Consider the following 20611-nt stretch of genomic DNA (forward strand, 5'->3'; position numbering starts at 1 on the left):
TCTCCTGGTTCATCTGCTTGGCCTGGGGCTGCTAGGAGCTGGTCTGGCACTGCACAGTCTAGAGTTCTCCTGCTGAATATGGGCAATTTCAGGGAATACCGACATCAGACCAGGCCATCTGTGACCATCATGGATCAGGGGGTTACTCTGTAATCTGTCTGAATACAGACAAAACTTGAATACTGTGCAGCCACAAAAGTGACCAAATCTGTCCCTCTCCTGGCTGACTGGAGTGACTGTTTCTTTGTACCAATCACAGCTGTCACCTCGCTCTATCTGCCCTCTCTGTCCAAAAACCAAAACCAAACCCATTGCCGTCGAGTCAATTCTGACTCATAGCGACCCTACAGGACAGAAAGAACTGCCCCATAGGGTTTCCAAGGAGCACCTCGTGGATTCAAACTGCTGACCTTCTGGTTAGCAGCCATGGCACTTCACTACACCACCAGGGTTTCTGCCCTCTCTGTAGATAAGATTTACTAAGACATATAATCATAAGATCACTCCTTCTTCCCAACAGCATCCAATCCAGAGCAAAGCCCCGCTCCTTAAACCAACCTGTAACCAACTGGTGTCAAGTGGACCCTGACCCATGGCGACCCCATGGGTGTCAGAGTAGAACTGTGCTCCATAGGGTTTTCAGTGGCTGATTTTTTGAAAGTAGATCGCCAGACCTTTCTTCTGAGGCACCTCTGGGTGGACTCCAATTTCAACCTTCCCTTTAGCAGTCAGATGAGATAACCGTTTGCACCACCCAGAACTTCCTGCTCCTTAAACTTCCCCCCAAATCACCTCTCACAAGCCCAAACACTCTGACGAGTCCTTCCTGACACCCTCCCTCATTGCATAAAGCATAAATCCAACTTGTTCACCCATAGGTGTGCTCCTGGGGGTCTTTGGCTGGAGGCCATTGGCACCCCGGCTTCCACAGTGCCCAGACCAGGATGTGCAAGTCTTTGCTGAATACACAATTTGACCCAGTGGAGTAAAAACTCTGTTAATACGCCAACCAGGAGGCTCAGGGTATTACTGTCCGGATGTGCTGTAGCCTGACCCCTGTCATCTCCCATCCTATCCCAGTCACCCAGAGAGCAGCTGGGGCTCAGGAGGAATCACCGATGGAGGTTAAATACTTTCAGCAAATTCTAAGGTCTGCACTCCTTTGTTGTGAAGAGGCTTGCTGCTTAAAGTGAGGTCCGCGGACCAGAAACATCAGCTTCATGGGAGATCTTGTTTGACATGCAGCGCCTGCAGCCTCAGCCCAAACTTGATGAATCAAGTCTGCCTTTTAATAAGGTCGCCCAGGCGACTCAGACTTGTGTTAAAGTTTAAGGGACGCCCTGCTATGGAGAACATTTGTGTTTCCATGAAGCTGGTAGAAAAGGAAAACTCTCCCAGGCCCTCACTCCACACCCTGCCCTGCCCCCGGCCCCCACTCACCTGTGAGGCCCACAGTGGACACGGGGCCCACACGCCGCCCCTCATGGAGCCCGTACAGGTGCATCTTGTACTTGCGCCCAGGCTCCAGGCCCTGCACAGTCACCTCACGCTCCTCACCCCTGACACGCACCACTTGGGGCCGCCCGTCCCTGTCCTTGTACTGCACGGTGAAGGTGTCAAAGTGGCCCTGGGGGACAGTCCAGGAGAGGCTCAGCGAGTCCGAGGTGGATCCTGTCACCGTCAGCTCCCCCAGGAGAGGCTCCTCGGGGGGCTCCGGGGCCTCGGTGGTGAGTTCTGTGGGGGTGGGGGTCTCTTCCATGACCTTGTGAGGGACTGAGAGGAGAGAGATGGAGAAACCAGGCTTAATGGCTGACTTTCTCAGCTGGGGACATCAATCAAACACATCCCACAAATCTCCTTAGCCAACCATAGGCTTAAAGGGCCCTGGAGCCTTTGTATTAGCCATTAGGAGTGGCCAAGGCTCTGAGACAGGCCTCACTGCCTGCCATTCACCTACTTCTGGTGGGATTGCACCATTACAAACCTTCAGAAAGCAATTCAGACACATGTGTAAGGAGCCAAAAACATGCTCATTTGCTTTGACCCAATAATCCCATTTCTGGGCACTTATCCTAAAAAAATTATTAAAAAAAGAAGGAAAAAGTTATAGCATGGAAGAGTTCATTAAGGGATTATTCATGACAGCAAAATGTGTCAGGAACCCAAATGACCCATGGAAGATGATTAATTTGGGGATGGAGCATTCACCGTGAAGCACTGAATAACCATTACAATGATGATTAATGCAGCTTGTGTAGTCATGGGGGAAGCGCTTAGGATGTAACCAGTGTATACAGAAGTAAGACCCAAGAATTCCATGAACATGCTGAACCCAGAAAACCAGTGCCGTCGAATCGATTCCGACTCATAGTGACCTTATAGGGCAGAGTAGAACTGCCCCGCAGAGTTTCCAAGGAGCGCCTGGTGGATTTGAACTGCCAATCCTTTGGTTAGCAGCCGTAGCACTTAACCACTACGCACTTAACCACTACGCCACCAGGGTTTCCGAACATGCTGAAGGCAACTTTAAAACATGCGTTGTGTGGAAAACACGGAATGGAAGCATGAGTTACGCACATCGTTACTGGTGGTGAGTATTGCTTCAGGAGAGAATGATGAAAGATTTTTTTTCTATTTTTCAAAGTTTCCACAATGTTGCTATTTCTTTTCATGACTAGAAAAAATGCGGGCTTAAAAAAATTCCTGATCTGAAAAAATTAATAATAGGGTGAAGGGCAGGGAGTGGGGTGTGGTACAGATGAAACAGGAAGGACAGGGACCTTGGTCTGTTATTTTACTCTCTTTACTTTGTATGAAGGTCCCTTTGTGTTGCAAAGAGTTTGCACTCGACTACTAACCTAAACGGTTCGTGGTTTGAACCCACTCACTGGCACCTCAGAAAAAAGGCCTGGCAATCTACTTCCATAAAGATTACCTGTAGACATTGAGTCAATTCTAACTCATGGTGAACCCATGTGTTACAGAGAACTGCTTCAAAGGGTTTTCTTTGTTATAATCTTTATGGAAGTAGTCTGCCAGGCCTTTCTTCCATAGTACTGCTGGGTGGTTCAAACTGCCAACCTTTAGGTTAGTAGTCGAGAGCACACTGTTTGTGCCATCCAGGGACCTTCAACTGGTGTCCTAGGGGCAGCTATTTGTCCTTCAAAGTAACGATTCTCAGAGAGAATGGCTTCTTTGAGACCCGTAGAAACTCTCATGAAACACTCTAAACAGGTGGTATAAGAATCTAGCTGAGAATGGCTTAGGAAAGGCAGGCCTGATTGACTGTGCTTTTGCAATTTAATTTGCCTTGTGATTCTGCTCCCCGCCCCCACCCCAACACCAATTTCTTATGGAATAGAAATTTTAACTTTCCCATAATTCAAAATGAAATAAATTGCAAGACTGATGGGGGAGGTGGTGTGGGGACAGGGATGAAGTAAAAGAGCAGAGAAGACACTCTATTTTTCTCTTTTCCCTGATTATAAAAGAAATGCTAGCCATTTAAGAAAGTCTGGACAAGAGAGAATAGAATACAAAAGAAAATACAAAGTGCTCGAATGCCCTCTTCTGTCCCACGGGCCTCTTCTGTCCCACGGGCCGGGCCTCCCGAGGATGCGTTTTCTTCAAGCCTTCTTGCCACTCATGTTATGTTCAAGTGCTCATGACCGGCATCCTTACAAAAAATGTGTGGTCTCTCTTCTCAGTGTAACGTTATAAAGTAATTGTTTTTTCCATGGTGGCATATTAGTTCATTTTATAGATGTTACCTAAATTATTATTGAATCATTTCAATGTGGTTGGATGTTGGGCTGTTTTCTTTTTCTTGTTTTTTGTGGTTACAACTAAGAATGCTGTGATTAAGATGGCAAGAAAGGAAAATTCTGATAAGTCAGTCTTGGCCTGTGCCTGGCACATTTCACCCTCGGAGGTGGCCTGATCATCAGATGGAGGCCACACCAGAGGAGATGACAATACTGCAGAGTGGCAAAAGCCAAACCACTAGGCATGAGCCATGGCGGCCATGGAGGGAGGGTTGAGAGGGGAGGTAAGGCCTGGACCGTCAAGGTGAAGAAGCAGAACCGTCAAGCTGTTATCTACCAGGGAAAGGGGTTCTCCTGCAGTTCCCTGCCCAGCCCCCACTCACCTGTGAGGCCCACAGCAGACACAGGGCCCACGCGCCGCCCCTCATGGAGGCCGTACAGGTGCATCTTGTACTTGTGCCCGGGCTCCAGGCCCTGCACGGTCACCTCATGCTCCTCGCCCCTGACACGCACCGCCTGGGGCCGCCCGTCCCTGTCCTTGAACTGCACGGTGAAGACGTCGAAGTGGCCCTGGGGGACAGTCCAGGAGAGGCTCAGCGAGTCTGAGGTGGATCCTATCACCATCAGCTCCCCCAGGAGTGGCTCTTCAGGGGGCTCTGGGGCCTCCGTGGAGGGTTTTGTGGGGGTAGGGGTCTCCTCCATCTCTGTGGGGACTGGGGACTCTTCCTCTGGAGCTGAGAAGAGAGACACAGAGAAGATGAGGAGGGGCCCTGTGAGATTTTCTCAGGGACAAGGATAGAGAAGCCATGGCCATGATTGGATCCTGAGGTCAGTTCAGAGAAGCTATCCTTGGGCAGGGCGGTCCTGCTGGGTCAACACCCCACAAACGTGCCCAGGTCAGGTGGGGGAACAGGTGGCAGCCACCAGCCCGGCTCACAGCCGCCCTTCTCTGCCCAGGAGGAACACTGAGATCTCAGGGAGCTGCAGGGAAAAGGCACAAAGGTACCCTGGCCACCATCACTACAGACAGGGTGACCCTCCTGCTGGGTCCTCCTCAGGGCCTTCACCCTCCACTCACCGGTCACCCCGATGACAGAGGTGGGGCCCACACGCTGGCCACCATGGAAGCCGTACAGGTTCATCTTGTACTTCTGGTCGGGCTCCAGGCCTGGGATGGTGACCTCATCCTCGTGCCCCGGCACCCGCACCACCTTGGGCTGCCCATCCCCATTCCTGTACTGGACCAGGAAGTGGTCAAAGTGGCCCTCGGGGACTGTCCAGGACAGGTGCAGGGAGTCGGGGGTGGCGTCGGTCACAGTCAGCTCCCCCAGGCGTGGCTTGAAGGGCAGCTCAGGGGTCTCAGTGGATGGGACTGTCGTTGCTGGGGTCATTTCCTCCTCTTTTCCTGGGGCTGGATTGGGAGACAAAGAGGATGAGTGGATGTATTCATGGGGAGCTCTCTGGTCAGGGGTCCTGGGACTCCTCTGAGGCACACCAGGATCCTGCACCCTGCATGCCATGCCTCAGGATGAAGCATCATTTCCTTGGTTTCAATGTTCAGTTCCCATAGGTCAGAGCACACACTCGTGGGGAGTCATGCATGGTGGGGCTGAAACCCGGTGATGGGTACACACCAAACCCCTGGGGCAGCAGGTCCATTAGTGGGATAGAAGGAACGTTTCATCGCACCACCAAATACAACAGGAAAGTCACATCAGGAGATACACCCACTCAGGTGTTGAGAATCCCACTTCAAGGGTTTTCCTTTAATACTCCTTTGGTTTCAAAGGTGTTACGGATTGAATCGTGTTCCCCCAAAATATGTGTTATAAATCCTAACCCCTGTACCTGTGGATATAATCCCATTTGGGAACAGGAGTTTCTTTTTTATGTTAATGAGACCATAACAGTGTATGGCATGTCTTAAACCAATCACTTGAGAAACAGCAGATTAGGCAGAGAAGAAAGCAGACTCAGATGGAAGCTGACGCTATCTGAGGACAAGAGGTAGACGAGTCTGCAAGCCCAAAGGTGGTTGGCTAGAGCAGTCAAGACGAGGGTTTTCTCCCAGAGACACAGCCTTCCACTAGAGCCAGTGCCCTAAATTCAGACTTCTAGACTCCGAACTGTGAGAAAGAGCCCCAGTGGCGCAGTGGTTAAGAGCTACAGCTGCAAGCCAAAAGGTCAGCAGTTGGAATCTACCAGCCGCTCCTTGGAAACTCTATTGGACGGTTCTACTCTGTCTTACAGGGTCACTATGAGTTGAAATTGACTCAACAGCAATGGGTTAACTGTGAGAAAATAAATTTCGGTCCTTTATACCCACCGACATGATTTCTGTTACAGTAGCACTGGATAACTAAGACAGAAAGCTTTTCTGAGCATTTACAGACGCCAATCTGGATTTCACAGCAGAGGGCAGAGAGGAGACCACAGTCGGGTCACCTGTGTACATAGGTCATGGTTGGGTCTTGTAGTCCTTCTTTAGTGCTGAGGACAGAGCTGTGCACCATGGTGCCCCAGTGAGGCTGGCTCTGTTGGCATGTGTGAAATCATTTGCTTTGTTTTTATTGATTTCTTTCACCTTTTCTGTTCTGTGTAAGGTTTTTTTCTGCCTTAATGGTTGAATTACAAAACCACCACGTTTCATACATCTCTTACGTTTGGGAACTGGGTCTTAAGCATAGGTAGGTCTTAAGGGGATAATAACTACAAAAGAGCTTAAGGAAAGCAGCAAAAGGTTGTGTTAATTAATGAAGGGAAAATGCCTTGTTACGGTGTGTGTATAACTAACGTTAACTATTGAAGTAATACTATCCATGTTAACAGAATTCAGTGTTGTTTTAGCATCAATTTGGGGGCTCGAGGAACACATTCAATTTTTCCCACTGAAATCAGTGACAATTACGAGAGTTCTCCCTAAGAGGTTTTCAGGGACAAATTACCTCCCTCAGGAGGGAAAGCCTGTAGTTACCATTCACTATGTGTAAGTCAAGCCATACTCACGCCCACCCTGCAAGGCGGGTGTGGCTATTCCTTCTTCACAGATCAAGAAAAGGGGGCACAGAGAGGTTGACTGACTCTTCTGAGGTCACATAGCTTGAATGGACTGAGGTAGGTCTGCCTGAGCCTGTGTTATTTCCCTGCCTTGGAGGCAATTACCAGCCTGGAGGCCTCAGTCCCCAACGGCCTCTCCCAAAAGGGCCTGGAACTTCTCCAGGATTCACTCCCTTCACTCCCCTGACCATGCCTGGCTGAGGCTTTGGTGGACGGGAGGTTGGGTCAGAGGTTTGGCAGGTTCTTGGACCCCTGCCTCTTCAAGAAACCCAAAAGCCTATGTGTGAAGGGTAAGAGGGCTGAGTGACACCAAAGGCTTGGAGAAAAGACATGAACAGACTCACTCCCAGGAGCTCTGGAGACTCAGTCCTGGGGAAAGAGGAACAGAGACACCTGGACACTGACAATAAAAGGGAAACCCAGTCTACCTTGGGGAGGGCCCAGTGCCCTACTTCACACTTACCAGTTAAACCAATGGCAGAGACGGGGCCCACACGCTGGCCTCTGTGGAGGCCATACAGGTTCATCTTGTACTTGTGGTCCGGCTCCAGGCCCGAGATGGTGACCTCGTCCTCGTGCCCCGGCACCCGAACCACCTTGGGCTGCCCATCTGCATTCCTGTACTGGACCAGGAAGTGGTCAAAGTGGCCCTCGGGGACCGTCCAGGACAGGTGCAGGGAGTCAGGGGTGGCATCGGTCACGGTCAACTCCCCCAGGCGTGGCTTCAGAAAGCCCAGGGCAGTGGTGGGGAGTGGGACTGCAGAAGTTGAGGGCTCTTCTTTAGCGGCTAAGAAGAAATGCAGACAGTCTTTCTTGTTGCTGGAAGTTACTGATGAAGTCCCAGCCCTCCTTAAGATCCATTTAAATTATGATCATCAGTCTTTGTGTGGCAACCACACCAGCCTCCTGGCCATCCCTCAAACATGCCAGGCTGCCTCCCACCCCAGAGCCTTGGCACTGACTGTTCTCTTCACCTGAACATTCTCTCCCCAGATGTACACGGCTCCTGTTCACATTTCCTTTAAGTCTTTGCTCAAATGTCACTTTCTTCTTGATGCTTTCCCTATTCAAACTTCCAATTCCTCAACTGCAATGTCTCCTCATTTGGACACGATTCTAGCAAAAAACTGCCTAACAACAATGACAAGAACTATAGCAGGAGACTGCAGGAGCCTGTAGCACTGCTTAGGTACTCGATGATATTTAAGGAACACGCGTTCATTTTTAAAGGCGTGGTAACTAGCTTGTGGTTATTTTTAAAGGGTCCCCTCCTCACCCCACCCCTTTTTTTTCCTTTTTCTGCTGAAAGTACAGGGTGTTGAGGATAAGTTTGAAAATATTCCAGTGCTATATCCACATGATGGAATACTACTTAACAGTAAAAAGGAACAAAGTACTGATACATGCTACGATATGGATGAACCACAAAAACATTAGGGTCTGTGAAAGAAGCCCGACACCAAAGAACACACAGTATGATTCCACTTATGTGAAATGTCCAGAATAGGCAAATTTCCAGAGTCAGAATGTACGTTAGTGGTTGTCTAGGGCTGGGGTAGGGATGGAGATGGACATGAGGTTTCTTTTTGGGGTGATGGAAAAGTTCTAAAATTAGATTGTGGTGACAGTCGCACAACTCTGTAAATATACTAAAAATCAAGGAATTGTATACTTAAAACAGATGTTTTATGGTGTGTAAATTATACCTCAATACAGCTGTTAGTAAAAAAAAAAAAAAAGTCTAGTGGGGAAGAGTGAGAAGTCGGTGGGGTACAGATGAGCCAGGCTGGCCAGGAGTTAACAATTGGTTGAAGCAGCGTGACTGGTACATCGGATTAATTATACTATTCTTTCTCTTTGTTTATATGTTTGACATTTGTATAAATGTGTTAAATGAATTCAGACTCAGGGCCTTTGTCCCAATTTCACAAAAGGAGTTCTCTTGAGTGCCCAGGCTGAGCAGAGAGCCACAGACTTATCAGTGAACTACCAGCTTTGGAGGCTTCATTCCTAGTGGCCTCTTCAGATGGGCCTGGCACTTCTCTGGGATTTGCTCTCCCCTCCCCAGATCATACCTGCCTGAGGTACTGGTGGGCAGAGGGTTGGGCTTGGAGGCTTCAGGGCCCTGGGTCTCCATGGAGGAGATTTTGGAGGCTCCACGAATGAGACCCAACCCAGGGGCACTTTACCCCTCACTTACCGGTCAGACCTGTGGTAGACACGGGGCCCATGCGCCGTCCCCCATGGAGCCCGTACAGGTTCATCTTGTACTTGCGCCCGGGCTCCAGGCCCTGCACGGTGACTTCGTGCTCCTCACCCCCCACATGCACCACCTGGGGCCGCCCATCCCTGTCCTTGAACTGCATGGTGAAGGCATCGAAGCGGCCCTGGGGAACGGTCCAGAAGAGGCTCAGTGAGTCCGAGGTGGATCCTGTCACCGTCAGCTCCCCCAGGAGCGGCTCCTCAGGGTGCTCTGGGGCCTCGGTGGTGGGTTCTGTGGGAGTGGGGGTCTCCTCCATCTCTGTGGGGACTGGGGTCTCTTCCTCTGGAGCTGAGAAGAGAGACACAGAGAAAATGAGGAAGGGCCCTGTGAGATATCCTCAGGAACAAGGATAGAGAAACCATGGCCATGATTGGATCCTGAGGTTGGTTCAGAGAAGCCCATTAGGCTGGGTGGTCCTGCTGGGTCAACACCTCACAAACGTGCCCGGAGCCCCAGGTCAGGTGGGGGAACAGGTGGCAGCCACCAGCACGGCTCACAGTCGCCCCTCTCTGCCCAGGAGGAACAGTCAGATCTCAGGGGGCCACAGGGAAAATGTACAAAGGTACCATGGCCACCATCACCAGAGAAAGGGTGACCTGCCCGCTGGGTTCTCCCCCTGGGGCCTCCACCCTCCACTCACCAGTCATCCCGATGGCAGAGATGGGGCCCACACGCTGGCCACCGTGGAGGCCATACAGGTTCATCTTGTACTTCTGGTCTGGCTCTAGGCCCAAGATGGTGACCTCATCCTCGTGCCCTGGCACCCGCACTGCCTTGGGCTGCCCGTCTCCATTCCTGTACTGGACCATGAAGTAGTCAAAGTGGCCCTCAGGGACCGTCCAGGACAGGTGCAGGGAGTCAGGGGTGGCATCAGTCACAGTCAGCTCCCCCAGACGAGGTTTTAATGGAGGCTCGGGGGCCACTGTGGGCAGTTCTGAAGGTTCATCCTCCTGTGGGACTGAACAGAGACACAGAGACAACGACAGGGTGTCCACGGGGATCTGGTCTTCTCTGGGCCCCCCAGCCGTGTGGAAGGCAGCAGAGCAGCCAAAGCTCTTCTTGCTCACCTGTCAGGGCTTCGATGTGGGCAGGACCCACCTGCTGCCCGTCACGGAAGCCGTAGAGGTCCACCAGGTATCTGTGGTCAGATTTCAGGCCAGAGATGGTGACATCATTCTGGTCACCCTCTAAACTGACCGCCTGGAGTAGCCCGTCCCTGTCTGTGTACTGGACCACAAAAGCGTCGAATTCTCCCTCAACTACCATCCAGGAGAGATGCAGGGTGTGTGATGTGGCCTTCTCCACGGTGAGCGTCCCCAGACGGGGCTCAGCTGCTGTCGGGGCTGGGGCCTGGGTCACGTCTTTGTCTTCTTCCCTGGGGGCTGGCTCAGAGACAGCAGACATGGGTGATGGGTCTGTCGCTGCACCCATCGGAGAGGAAGGGAGGCAGGAAGGCGACGAGGGCAAGATGTCAGCAAAAAAAAAAGGACCAACTACTGATCCACATGGGTGAATTTCATTAACATTATACAGAGTGCAAGAAACGAAAAACAAACCAAACCCGTTGTCGACAAGTTGATTCCAACTCATGACAACCCCATGTGTTACAGGGTAGAACTGTAACTGCTCCATAGGGTTTTCTTGGCTGTAATCTTTATGGAAGCAGTTTGTAGTTCTGCAGTGCTGCTGGGTGGGTTTGAACTGCCAAACTTGGTTAGTAGTTGGGTGTAACCTGTTTGTGACACCCAGGGACTTTAGAGTGCAACAGCCAGATACAAATGACTGCTTACCATATGGTTCTATTAGAGGGCATACTTAGAAAGGCATTAAAGCTATCATGACAGAAAGCAGATGGGTGGTTGCCAGACCCTGGGGTTGGGAAAATGGACTGCAAAGGAGCACAAGGAAACTCTTTGGGTTAATGGAAATGTTTTATATCTCAATTGTGGTAGTGATCTCATTTGCCAAAACTCATCCAACCGTTGACTTAAAATGGATGAATTTTATTGCATGTAAACAATGCCTCAATAAAGGTGATCCCGGAAGCATTGAGTGTCTGTTAACAGTGGTGAAAAATCTGGCAATGGATACTCCTGATGGTTGCACCACGTGGTTGAGGTAATCAGCGTCATTGAATTGTAATATAAAAATGCTGAATTGCATGTGTACACCAATGTTCACTGCAGCACCATTCACAGTAACCAAAAGGTAGAAACAATCGAAATATCCATCAACAGATGAATAGATAAACAAAATGTGGTATATATATACAATGGAATATTACTGAGCCATAAAGAGGAATGAAGTCCCGAGGTATGCTACGATATGAACAAACCTTGAAAACATTACAATGAGCAAAATAAATCAGTTGCAAAAGGACAAATACTATATGAGCTCACTCGTATGAAATAAGCAAACATATACCACTACAGTACACACTTGTTGCCGTCAAGTTGATTCCGACTCATAGCGGCCCTACAGAACAGAGTAGAACTGCCCCATAGGGTTTCCAAGGAGCACCTGGTGGATTCGAACTGCTGACCTTTTGGTTAGCAGCTGTAGCTCCTAACCACTACACCACCAGGGTTTCCAAGCAAATATATATATTAAAAAAACTTTTATTTATTTATTTATATATATATATTGAAACCAAAAATGATTAATGGTTCCCAGGGATGGGAGGGAGGGGGAAAGAGAGGGTTTTGGCTTAGGGGGCAGTGAGTTTATGTTAATGGTGGTGGGATAATTTGGAAAAGGGTAACGAGAGCAGTTGCATCACTTGAAGAATGTGATCAACATCACTGAACTGTACAGGTAGAAACTGTTCATGTACGTTTTGCTGTGTGTATTCTTACCACAATAAAAAAAAAATGCTGAATTGGCAAATATTGTATTATATAAATTTTTACCACAATAAAAATAAAACTGATCCCTTCCCCAAAAGAAGGAAGATGGGAAGCTCAGAAATGGGGTGAGCTTGTTGAGAGCAGAAAGCCGAGGTGGGGAAGAAGGCATGGGGTGTCCTGGCCGCAGCCCACTCACCAGTCATGGCAATGGTGGAGATGGGACCCACACGTCGGTCACCGTGCAGGCCGTAGAGCAGGAGCTTGTACCTGCGGGCGGGGTCCAGGCCCGGGATGGTAACCTCCCTGAGGCTGCCCTCCACGGGCACCACCTGTGGCTGCCCATCCCTGTCCTTGTACTGGACCACAAAGGAGTTGAACTCGCCCTCGGGGACCGTCCACGAGAGGCCCACGGAGTCTGGCGTCACACTGGTCACCTGCAGCTCCTCTCCCAGACGGGGCTTTGAGGGATGCTTTGGTACAGTCTCGTCCACAGCTCTCCGGGTCTCTGAGATGGAGACACAGGGAAGAAACAGCTGAGCTGTTTCTGGAAGGTTGGGTGACCTCTGAGGGCAGGCTTGAGAGGCCTGGAGGCAGGGTTTTGACGTGGCCGAGCTCCCAAAGGTCTGGTGCAATGAGCTTGTGTAAGGGTTGGGGGAGCTGGATCTGAGCGGGGAGGCTGGGGCCAAATCACAACCACAATGGCAGCCACCACAAGTGACCAGTGGCCTGGAAGAGTGTTGGGCACCTTCTCTGGGGGGGCTCGGGAACAAAGCAGGGCCTGCAAGGTACCCCACTCACCAGTGGTGCCATCAGTGGTGAGGGGGCCGTGGCGCTTCTTGTCCAGGAGGCCGTAGAGGAGAAATCGGTACTTTCGGCCAGGGTCCAGTGGTGTAACAGTGACTGAGCGCTGGTGGCCCTCCACGGACACCACCCTGGGCCCATCCCTGTCTTTGAACTGGACCGTAAAAGAGTCAAAGTGGCCTTCGGGGACCGTCCAGGAGAGGCGCAGCGAGTCTGGGGTGGGGTCTGTCACCCACAGCTCCCCGAGGTGGGGTGGGGTTCCCAAGCTGTCAGCATCTGGGGCAGTTGACAGAGATGAAAGGTTCTTGTGTTTATTTTTTCCAAATGACTCCCTCACTGCCTCCCGCTGGGGCAGGAAAAACCCAGAGCTGCCCAAATGGTCAGTGCCTCCCCAAAATGTTTCCATCACCCTCCCGTCCCTGCCACCTGCCCCAGCTGGCCCAGACTTGTCTCCACTTGACCAATGTGGGGAGGGGTCTTCTGCCCTGAGACATCCCTGGGAACAGAGACTCCTAGCTTCCCTCTCTGTCCAGCCTCTTCCCGTTTACTGGAGATCGCTTTCCTAGCAGGTGCAACTTATCACAGGACTTGGGTCTCTGTTTCCTCCTACTCAGAAGCCTACACTTTGGGATTTGGCTGGTTCCTGAGGAGATTTGAAGGTCCAAGAGAGGCCCAAGGGGGCCCAGAATTCCTAAGGGGGCAGACTGCACAGGGGGTGGGGCAGGGGGGAGGCAGAAGTTATGACGGAGGTGGTCCTGGCTCCACCCCTTTCCCTTTCTCATGGGGCACTCCCACAGGGCCTGGTGGAGGAGTAGGGGCTTCCTGCGGGTGGGGTAGGCGGGTGAAGTGAGGAGCTCAGACGGGAAAAGGATTTGTTGTCTGGCCAAGGAGCCATCGGGGCCTGGGAAGGAGCTGGCCTGCTGCCTTCCTGGTCAGCGAGGACTCTGACGGCATTGTTATTTTGAGAGTTTTCTGGCAACAAGGAACCCCCAGGGGCAAGGGAGGACCTGGGCCAAACTCCAGGAAAGGGGCATGGCTGGGCTGGGCCAGTGGGCCAGGCCAGGCAGCCAGCCCAGGGCTCCTCTGGTTCCAACTGCTGAGGCCCCAGGAGAAGGGCAGGGGGGAAGGGGGAACTCTGGGGGAGGCAAATATGGTACTGAATGGGCCTGAGCCAGGAAGTAAGTACCTGGGTGAGGGACTGTGGTGAGGAGTCAGAGGGGAGGTGGTAAAACCCTCAGAGGTGACTGCTACACAGAGCTGAGACCCTGGGAGGCAGGAAGGGCTCCTGGCTACCCTTGGCCCTTCTCCCAGTGCCCCAGCCTTCCTTTTCCATCCTCCAGGAAGGGGCCAAAGGGGCCTCCCACACCCAACAGAGGTGGAAATTATGAGACAAAAGGTCGAGGAGAACACCAGGACTGGCCCTGGCTTCCCATCCTTGTCTGCCTTGTACCAGGACAGGCAGTGTGACTTTCCAAGTGGAAGAGAGGTAGACAAGGGAAACCCTGGCAGAGGGAGAGGAAATCAGCAGTGTGAAGAAGGGCAGGAAGACTGCATGGGGGGTTCTCACCCGTCTTTGCCTCCACAGAGACTGGGCCTCGTCGCTTCCCATCCTGGATCCCAAAGAGCAGGAACTTGTACTTGCGGGAGGGCTCCAGGTCAGGCACGGTGACCTCACGCTGGTCTGGGGCCACAGGCACCACCTGGGCCTGCCCATCCCTGTCCTTGTACTGGACCACGAAGGAGTCGAGCTCGCCCTCAGGGGCTGTCCAGGTGAGGCCCACGGAGTTGGAGGTCACGCCCGTCACTGCCAGCTCCCCGAGGCGAGGTTCTTGGGGGCGTTCAAGAGCCTCTGTGGCTGAGGTTGGTAGGAGGGGAGCTAGGATCCAAGAAGACAAAGAAAGCGGCTGAGATTTCTGAGGGGAGAACTCCCCCTCACAGGGCTCCTGGGCTCCATGGGCCTCATGGAGTCCATGAACTGAAATAGAAAACAGTACATCTTTACTTTCAGGGACATCTACCTGAAATGTAGTGCTTCCTTCAATGAGTGTAAGAAACCAGCCAGTGGTATGAGCAGTACCTGTGACTGCTTCCGATACAAATCACAGGTGTTTTCACACCACCTTAGAGTGACTGCAGAAACTTCAAAATAGTCCTTACACTCATCGCTACTTTGAAATGTGGGTAGTTTATTAAACTTGCTGCTAAATCTTCTTATTTTAATGTACTAATAAAAAAGTCCAAACCAAAAACCCAAACTGTTGTCGTCAAGTCAATTCCGACTCCTGGCCACCCCATGTGTTACAGAGTAGAAGTGCTCCATAGGGTTTTCCTGGCTGTAATCTGGAATCGACTCAACGGCACTGGGTAATCTTTACAGAAGTAGGTTGCCAGGCCTTTCTTCTGCAGTGCAGCTGAGTGGGTTTGAACCACCAACCCTGAGGTTAGTAGTTAGGTGCACATTGCTTGCACCACCCAGGCTCCTTAATAAAGAAGTCCACGTATTATTAAATCATAAATATGAGTTTTATAATGTATTTTGATAATTGTCTATCAATATTATTGGTTTCCTTTGTCATCCTATGCATTTTACTTAACAGATTTACAAACACTGTTCTGAGAGGGCTTTCCCAGATGCATGGCCCCAAGATGGTGGAGCTCCTGTGCCAGGGAAGCCATGAGGGAAAGGAAGAACGATTCCATTTGGGAGAGGGCTGCTTCCCAGAGGGATACTGACTGTGGCGCTGCTGAGGGAACTGTAGCCTGGGCCAGGAGGCTGAGGACTTCTGAGAAAAGAGTCTAAGCTGTGTCATTTAACCTCAATAAAAAAGAGCAGCAGGGGGAGGTGGCAGCCGTGTCCAAGTCACCACAGGGTTGTAAAGAGAAGGGGAGGAAACAGCTGTGGGCAATCAGAGAGTCTTCTGGCTGGATGTAGGTCAGATGGAAGGGAGACATTCCCACCCCAGGAGAGGGCAGGCAGGGGGTGGAGAAGGGACTGAAGGGCAGGGAAGGTTCCAGCCTGAAGAAGGAGCCAAGGGGTCAGGGAAACAGACTAAGGTGACTGTGACTCCAGAAAGGACCTGTGGAGCCACTGAGGTGGGGCCTGAAGAGGCCCAACCTCTCAGTGAGGGAATGGTGGTGCCCAGGCAGGGCTGGGAGAGGTCTCCAGGTGGGACAGCCTCACCCCCCTCACTCACCCGTCATGGCTACCACAGAGAGGGGACCCACACGTTTTCCATCATGTATCCCATAGAGGTTGATCTTGTACTTTCTGGAGGGCTCCAGGCTGGGGATAGTGACTTCATGCTGGTCTGGGGCCACAGGCACCACCTGGGGCTGGCCGTCTCTGTCCTTGTACTGGACCATGAAAGAGTCGAATTCGCCCTCAGGGACAGTCCACAAGAGGCCCACAGAGGTGGGGGTCACATCCGTCACCGTCAGCTCCCCCAGCTGTGGCTCCTGGGGAGGCTCAGTTGCTGGAGAAGCTTCTTCCTCCTGCTGTGGGGCTGAGACAGAGATGGAGGAGGGGTTAGAAAAGACCCACTTTTCTGTCAGCAGGAATTTATGTAGTTGTTCTTGTGGTACCCATGAGCTGGCTTTGATGTGGTAAAACAACACTGACCAGTTCATCTGTCTGGCCAACAATCCTTCCCTAAGTCCCCTCAGGTACCTGGGGCTGTGCTGGGTGGGGGTCAGGTGTTAGCTGTCACAGAGACCCTGGGAAAGCGGCTGAAATGCCATCTGTATATCCATCACTCCAAGGCCTCTTCTTCTCCCAGGCCTCTCCCTTAAACCCCACACTCCTGCTGCTCAGCATCTTCCCTGGATTCTTGATGTGTGTCTCAAGCTCAAGTCCAAAACTGACTCATGAGCTCCCCCACGCTTGCTATCCGCACCCTCCCCCCCGCCCCCGCAGCCTTCCCCAACTCAGTAAAATAACAACTCCATCTTCCAGCTGCTCAGGCCAGAACACTCAAGTCATGTCTGAGCCTTCACTCACTCACATCCCGCACAGTGGCACGACCTTCGGGATCTAACCCCTTCTCACTGCCTGCACCGCCCTGTCTCCAGGGACCACCATCTCTTGCTGGACTATCCCAATAGCCTCCTAAGCCATCTCCTTCCTCTGCCCTCACCCCTCTTCAGTCTGTTCCCTGTGCAGCAGCCACAGAGGCTCAAAGAACCTCCATCTATCTCAGAGTAAAAGCTGAGTCCTTTCAATGGCCTACAAGGTCCCATGTGTCAGTCTCTCACGTCCTCCCCTCCACTCCATTTCTGCTGTTCCGCAGTCCTCTCCCTGCCTGCTGCCCACTGCACTTGCCCTTCCTTCTGCCTGGGATGCTTTTCCCCTAGATGCCTGTGCAACTTGTCATCTCACCTCCTTCGGCTCTTTCCTCAGACGCTGCCTTCTCAGCTAGGCCCCTCTTCCTTCTCTCTTGCTCAGACTCACCATCTCACCTACTCGGCGTTGTTCTTCTCCACAGCACTCGCCGCTTTAACCTGCAGCCCCACCGACACCTGGACTCACCCTGCTGCCCGTCTCCCTCCACCAGAATGTGAGCCCTCAGGCTTTGCCCACACAGGAGGTGCTCAACAAAAGTGAGTTCGATTAGGGAGCAGTCTTAGGAGACAGTGAGTTTATATCAGTGGGGGAGGAACAACTGGGAAAAGGGGGTGGAATGTTTGTACAACTTGAAGAATCTAATCAATGTCACTGAATTGTACGTGTAGAAATTGCTGAATTGGTGTATGTTCCGCTGTGTATATTCTCATCAACAATAAAATAAAATAAAATAAACAAATAAAAAAAATTAAGAAGCAGACTGCAGGTTTGGGCTGGAGAAGGCTGGGCTCCGACTGCCAGCCCACATTGCCCTGGAATGAACGGAGTCTAGGAGGCACCTCTCATTAGTGATGGAATCTGGAAAGTGGTCCCAAAAGACCCATTGGTGGAGGGGCTGGGAGGGTTCGACTCCCAAGAACTTGTTTCTCTGGCTCCTGAGGGAAGGCAAGACTAGGTCCTAGAGAGGTAAAACCTGCTTTAAAACAGACTGGCTAAAAAAAAAATAAGACTGGTGATGAGGCCTCCAAAAACCACCAACCAAGCTCATTGCTGTAGAGTCAATTTTGACTTACAGTGACTCTATAGGACAGAGTAGAACTGCCCCATAGGGTTACCAAAAAGCAGCTGGTTGATTTGAACTGCCGACCTTTTGCTTTGCTTAGCAGCCGCGGCTCCCCATAGCTCTTAACCACTGTGCCACCAGGGCTCCAATGAGGTGGCAGGCAGATAGAAATGAGTCTAGGTAGGGTAAGCAGGGAAGGACGAAGCTACAGTGGCAGCTGAAGGGAGACTGGAGAGAGATTAACCATTGGGTATTGGGCATCTCATAGCAACCCCATGTGTTACAGAGTAGAACTGCTTCATAGGGCTTTCTTGGCTGTAATCTTTATGGAAGCAGATTGCCAGACGTTTCTTCCACAGTGCGGCTATGTGGACCTGCCAACCTCAGGTTAGTAAAAAAAAAAAAAATTTAAAGGGCAAACCTTTGTGCCACCCAGGGATACATGGGTAGCCAGGAGTTGGAATAGACTTAATAGCAACAGGTTTGATTTTTTGGTTGTATTGAGCATCTATTATGTGCTAGGCACCAGGCCAGTCATTTTATTTGCCTTCTAGCTTTATTAGCTCCTACAGCACCCTGGTGGCATAGTGGTTAAGTGCTACGGCTGCTAACAAAAAAGTTGGCAGTTTGAATCCACCAGGTGCTCCTTGGAAACTCGATGGGGCAATTCTACTCTGTCCTATAGTGTTGCTACGATTCAGAATCGGCTCAGGGGCAATGGGTTTGGGTTTTTTTTGTAGCTGTTGTTATATCATCCATTTCCTGCTCATTTTTGCCCTCTGTACTTCCTTACCCACCACTCATCTGCCAGTTTGTTGTACTGAGATGGCTTGCATAAAGCTATGATGCTGAAAGCTATGCTGCTGGTATTTCATATACCAGCAGGGTCACCCATGATGAACAGGTTTCAGTGGCGCTTTCAGACTAAGAAAGACTAGGAAGAAAGGCCTAGCAATCTACTTCCAAATAGCAGCCAATGAAAACCTTATGGATCGTACAATATTGTCCACGACTTCAAGTCACTTATTTTAGATGTGTCATCAGGAGGGAACAATTGCTGGTAAAGGACATCATATTTGGTAAAGGGACGGACCAGTGAAGACGAGGGAAACCCTCAATGCAATGGATTGACACAGTGGCCACAACAATGGACTCAAACCTGATCATGAAAATGGCACAGAACCAGGCAACATTTTGTTGAGTCAGAGCAACTAATAACAACAACGTACTTCCTTCCATGAGGGAGAGAAATTGTCCCTCATCATCAAGCCTTCCTTGCTAGTTGTTTGGCCTAACTGGGCAAGGTGCGATTAGAACTACCCATGAGTATGACTGTCCCCACACTGTATTTAGGATAATCCTTTGCCAATTCTGAAGTGTATCTGACTAGTTCCACGCATCTGGTCTTCTGGCAACGGTTCAGCATGTGCTACGTGCCAGGCAGGCCCCTCAGTCAGCTCCGTGGGCTCTGCTGTTTCCTCATCTGCTGCTGTGAGAATGAGCGTGGGGGCTTGGCTCTCTCCTAAAGGGCCACTTAAATTTTATCCAGGACATCTAAAATACGTGTCTTAAAATATCTAGTATTTGGACATGGATATACAGTAATCTCTCCACAGGCAGTTTTGAACACAAAGTCAAAATGAATGTGCTAAGCATTTTACATCACCACCTCTAGCCCTTACAAGGTGGATTTGTTTGCTCCATCTTGAAGATGAGGAAGTTGAGGTTCAGAGAGAGGAGGTAACTTTTTCAAAATTACCCAGCTAAGAACTGGGGAATTCAGGAATGGAACTCAGTTTGTCAGATTCCAAATCTGAGAAGAGGTGCCCAGGTGGGGTCCTTTGTGGTAGCCGAAGTGGTCCTGTGAGCAGGCCCACGAGGCGTGTGGAAGGGATACCCGTCTTTGCTGTGAAGAAAGTTTTGAGCTGCATTGAGGAAGAGGCCAATGTCTCATGCACATTCTGACCAACTAAGTAGGTGAAGGGGACAGAGCAGATGCTAGAGTAAGGATAACTATAATACTCATGGCGACAAACACTGCCAGGGCATTTACTCTGTGCAAGGTCCATTGTTAGTGCTTTACAGATGTCACCTCATGTAATCCTCTCAGCAGCCCTGTGAGGTGGGTGTTATCTTTCCCACTCTACAGATGAAGAAACAGAGGCTCAGGAAGTGTAAAACTTGCTCAAGGTCACACAGCTGATACAGCCCCAAGCACATGAAGCCTTGTGGTTCAAAGGGAGGATGGGCAAGCAATCAGCCATCCATCAGAGGCTGGGGGCCACTGGGGGGTACTGAACCAGCCCCAGGCACCCCCTCACTCACCCGTCAGCCCCACGGTGGACACGGGGCCCACACGTCGCCCCTCGTGGAGCCCATACAGGTGCATCTTGTATTTGCGCCTGGGCTCCAGGCCCTGCACAGTCACCTCTCGCTCTTCACCCCCCACACGCACCACCTGGGGCCGCCCGTCCCTGTCCTTGTACTGCACGGTGAAGGTGTCGAAGTGGCCCTGGGGGACAGTCCAGGAGAGGCTCAGCGAGTCTGTGGTGGATCCTGTCACTGTCAGTTCCCCTAGGAGCGGCTCCTCAGGGGGCTCCGTGGAGGGCTCTGTGGGAGTCGGGGTCTCGTTCACCTCGGCGGAGGCAGGGGTCTCTTTGGTCACGTCTGAGAAAGGAGCTGAGATGGGAAGAGAGGAAACGTTTGAGGAATTCTCCTACAGTGTCTTCACAGACAGTGGGGGTGGGGGCTGAGGGG

At 51.2% G+C, this 20611-nt stretch overlaps 1 protein-coding gene across 1 annotated transcript in view; it reads right to left on the reverse strand.

The window, feature by feature from the left end:
• TNXB (tenascin XB) overlaps positions 1–20611 on the reverse strand; it is a 72200-nt gene that overhangs the window by 19579 nt on the left and 32010 nt on the right. The window contains exons 12-24 of the mRNA XM_064283993.1: positions 20520–20533; positions 20180–20489; positions 15926–16234; positions 14299–14607; positions 12729–13007; positions 12127–12435; positions 10152–10466; positions 9725–10042; positions 9022–9372; positions 7285–7596; positions 4832–5175; positions 4148–4460; positions 1441–1773 (exon numbers count right to left, since the gene is read on the reverse strand). Of these exons, the coding sequence (XP_064140063.1) occupies positions 1441–1773; positions 4148–4460; positions 4832–5175; positions 7285–7596; positions 9022–9372; positions 9725–10042; positions 10152–10466; positions 12127–12435; positions 12729–13007; positions 14299–14607; positions 15926–16234; positions 20180–20489; positions 20520–20533 (3816 nt within the window). The remainder of the gene's footprint in view (positions 1–1440; positions 1774–4147; positions 4461–4831; positions 5176–7284; positions 7597–9021; positions 9373–9724; positions 10043–10151; positions 10467–12126; positions 12436–12728; positions 13008–14298; positions 14608–15925; positions 16235–20179; positions 20490–20519; positions 20534–20611) is intronic.

Source organism: Loxodonta africana, chromosome 1 (assembly GCF_030014295.1).
Source record: "Loxodonta africana isolate mLoxAfr1 chromosome 1, mLoxAfr1.hap2, whole genome shotgun sequence".
In the NCBI taxonomy this organism is placed as follows: domain Eukaryota; kingdom Metazoa; phylum Chordata; class Mammalia; order Proboscidea; family Elephantidae; genus Loxodonta; species Loxodonta africana.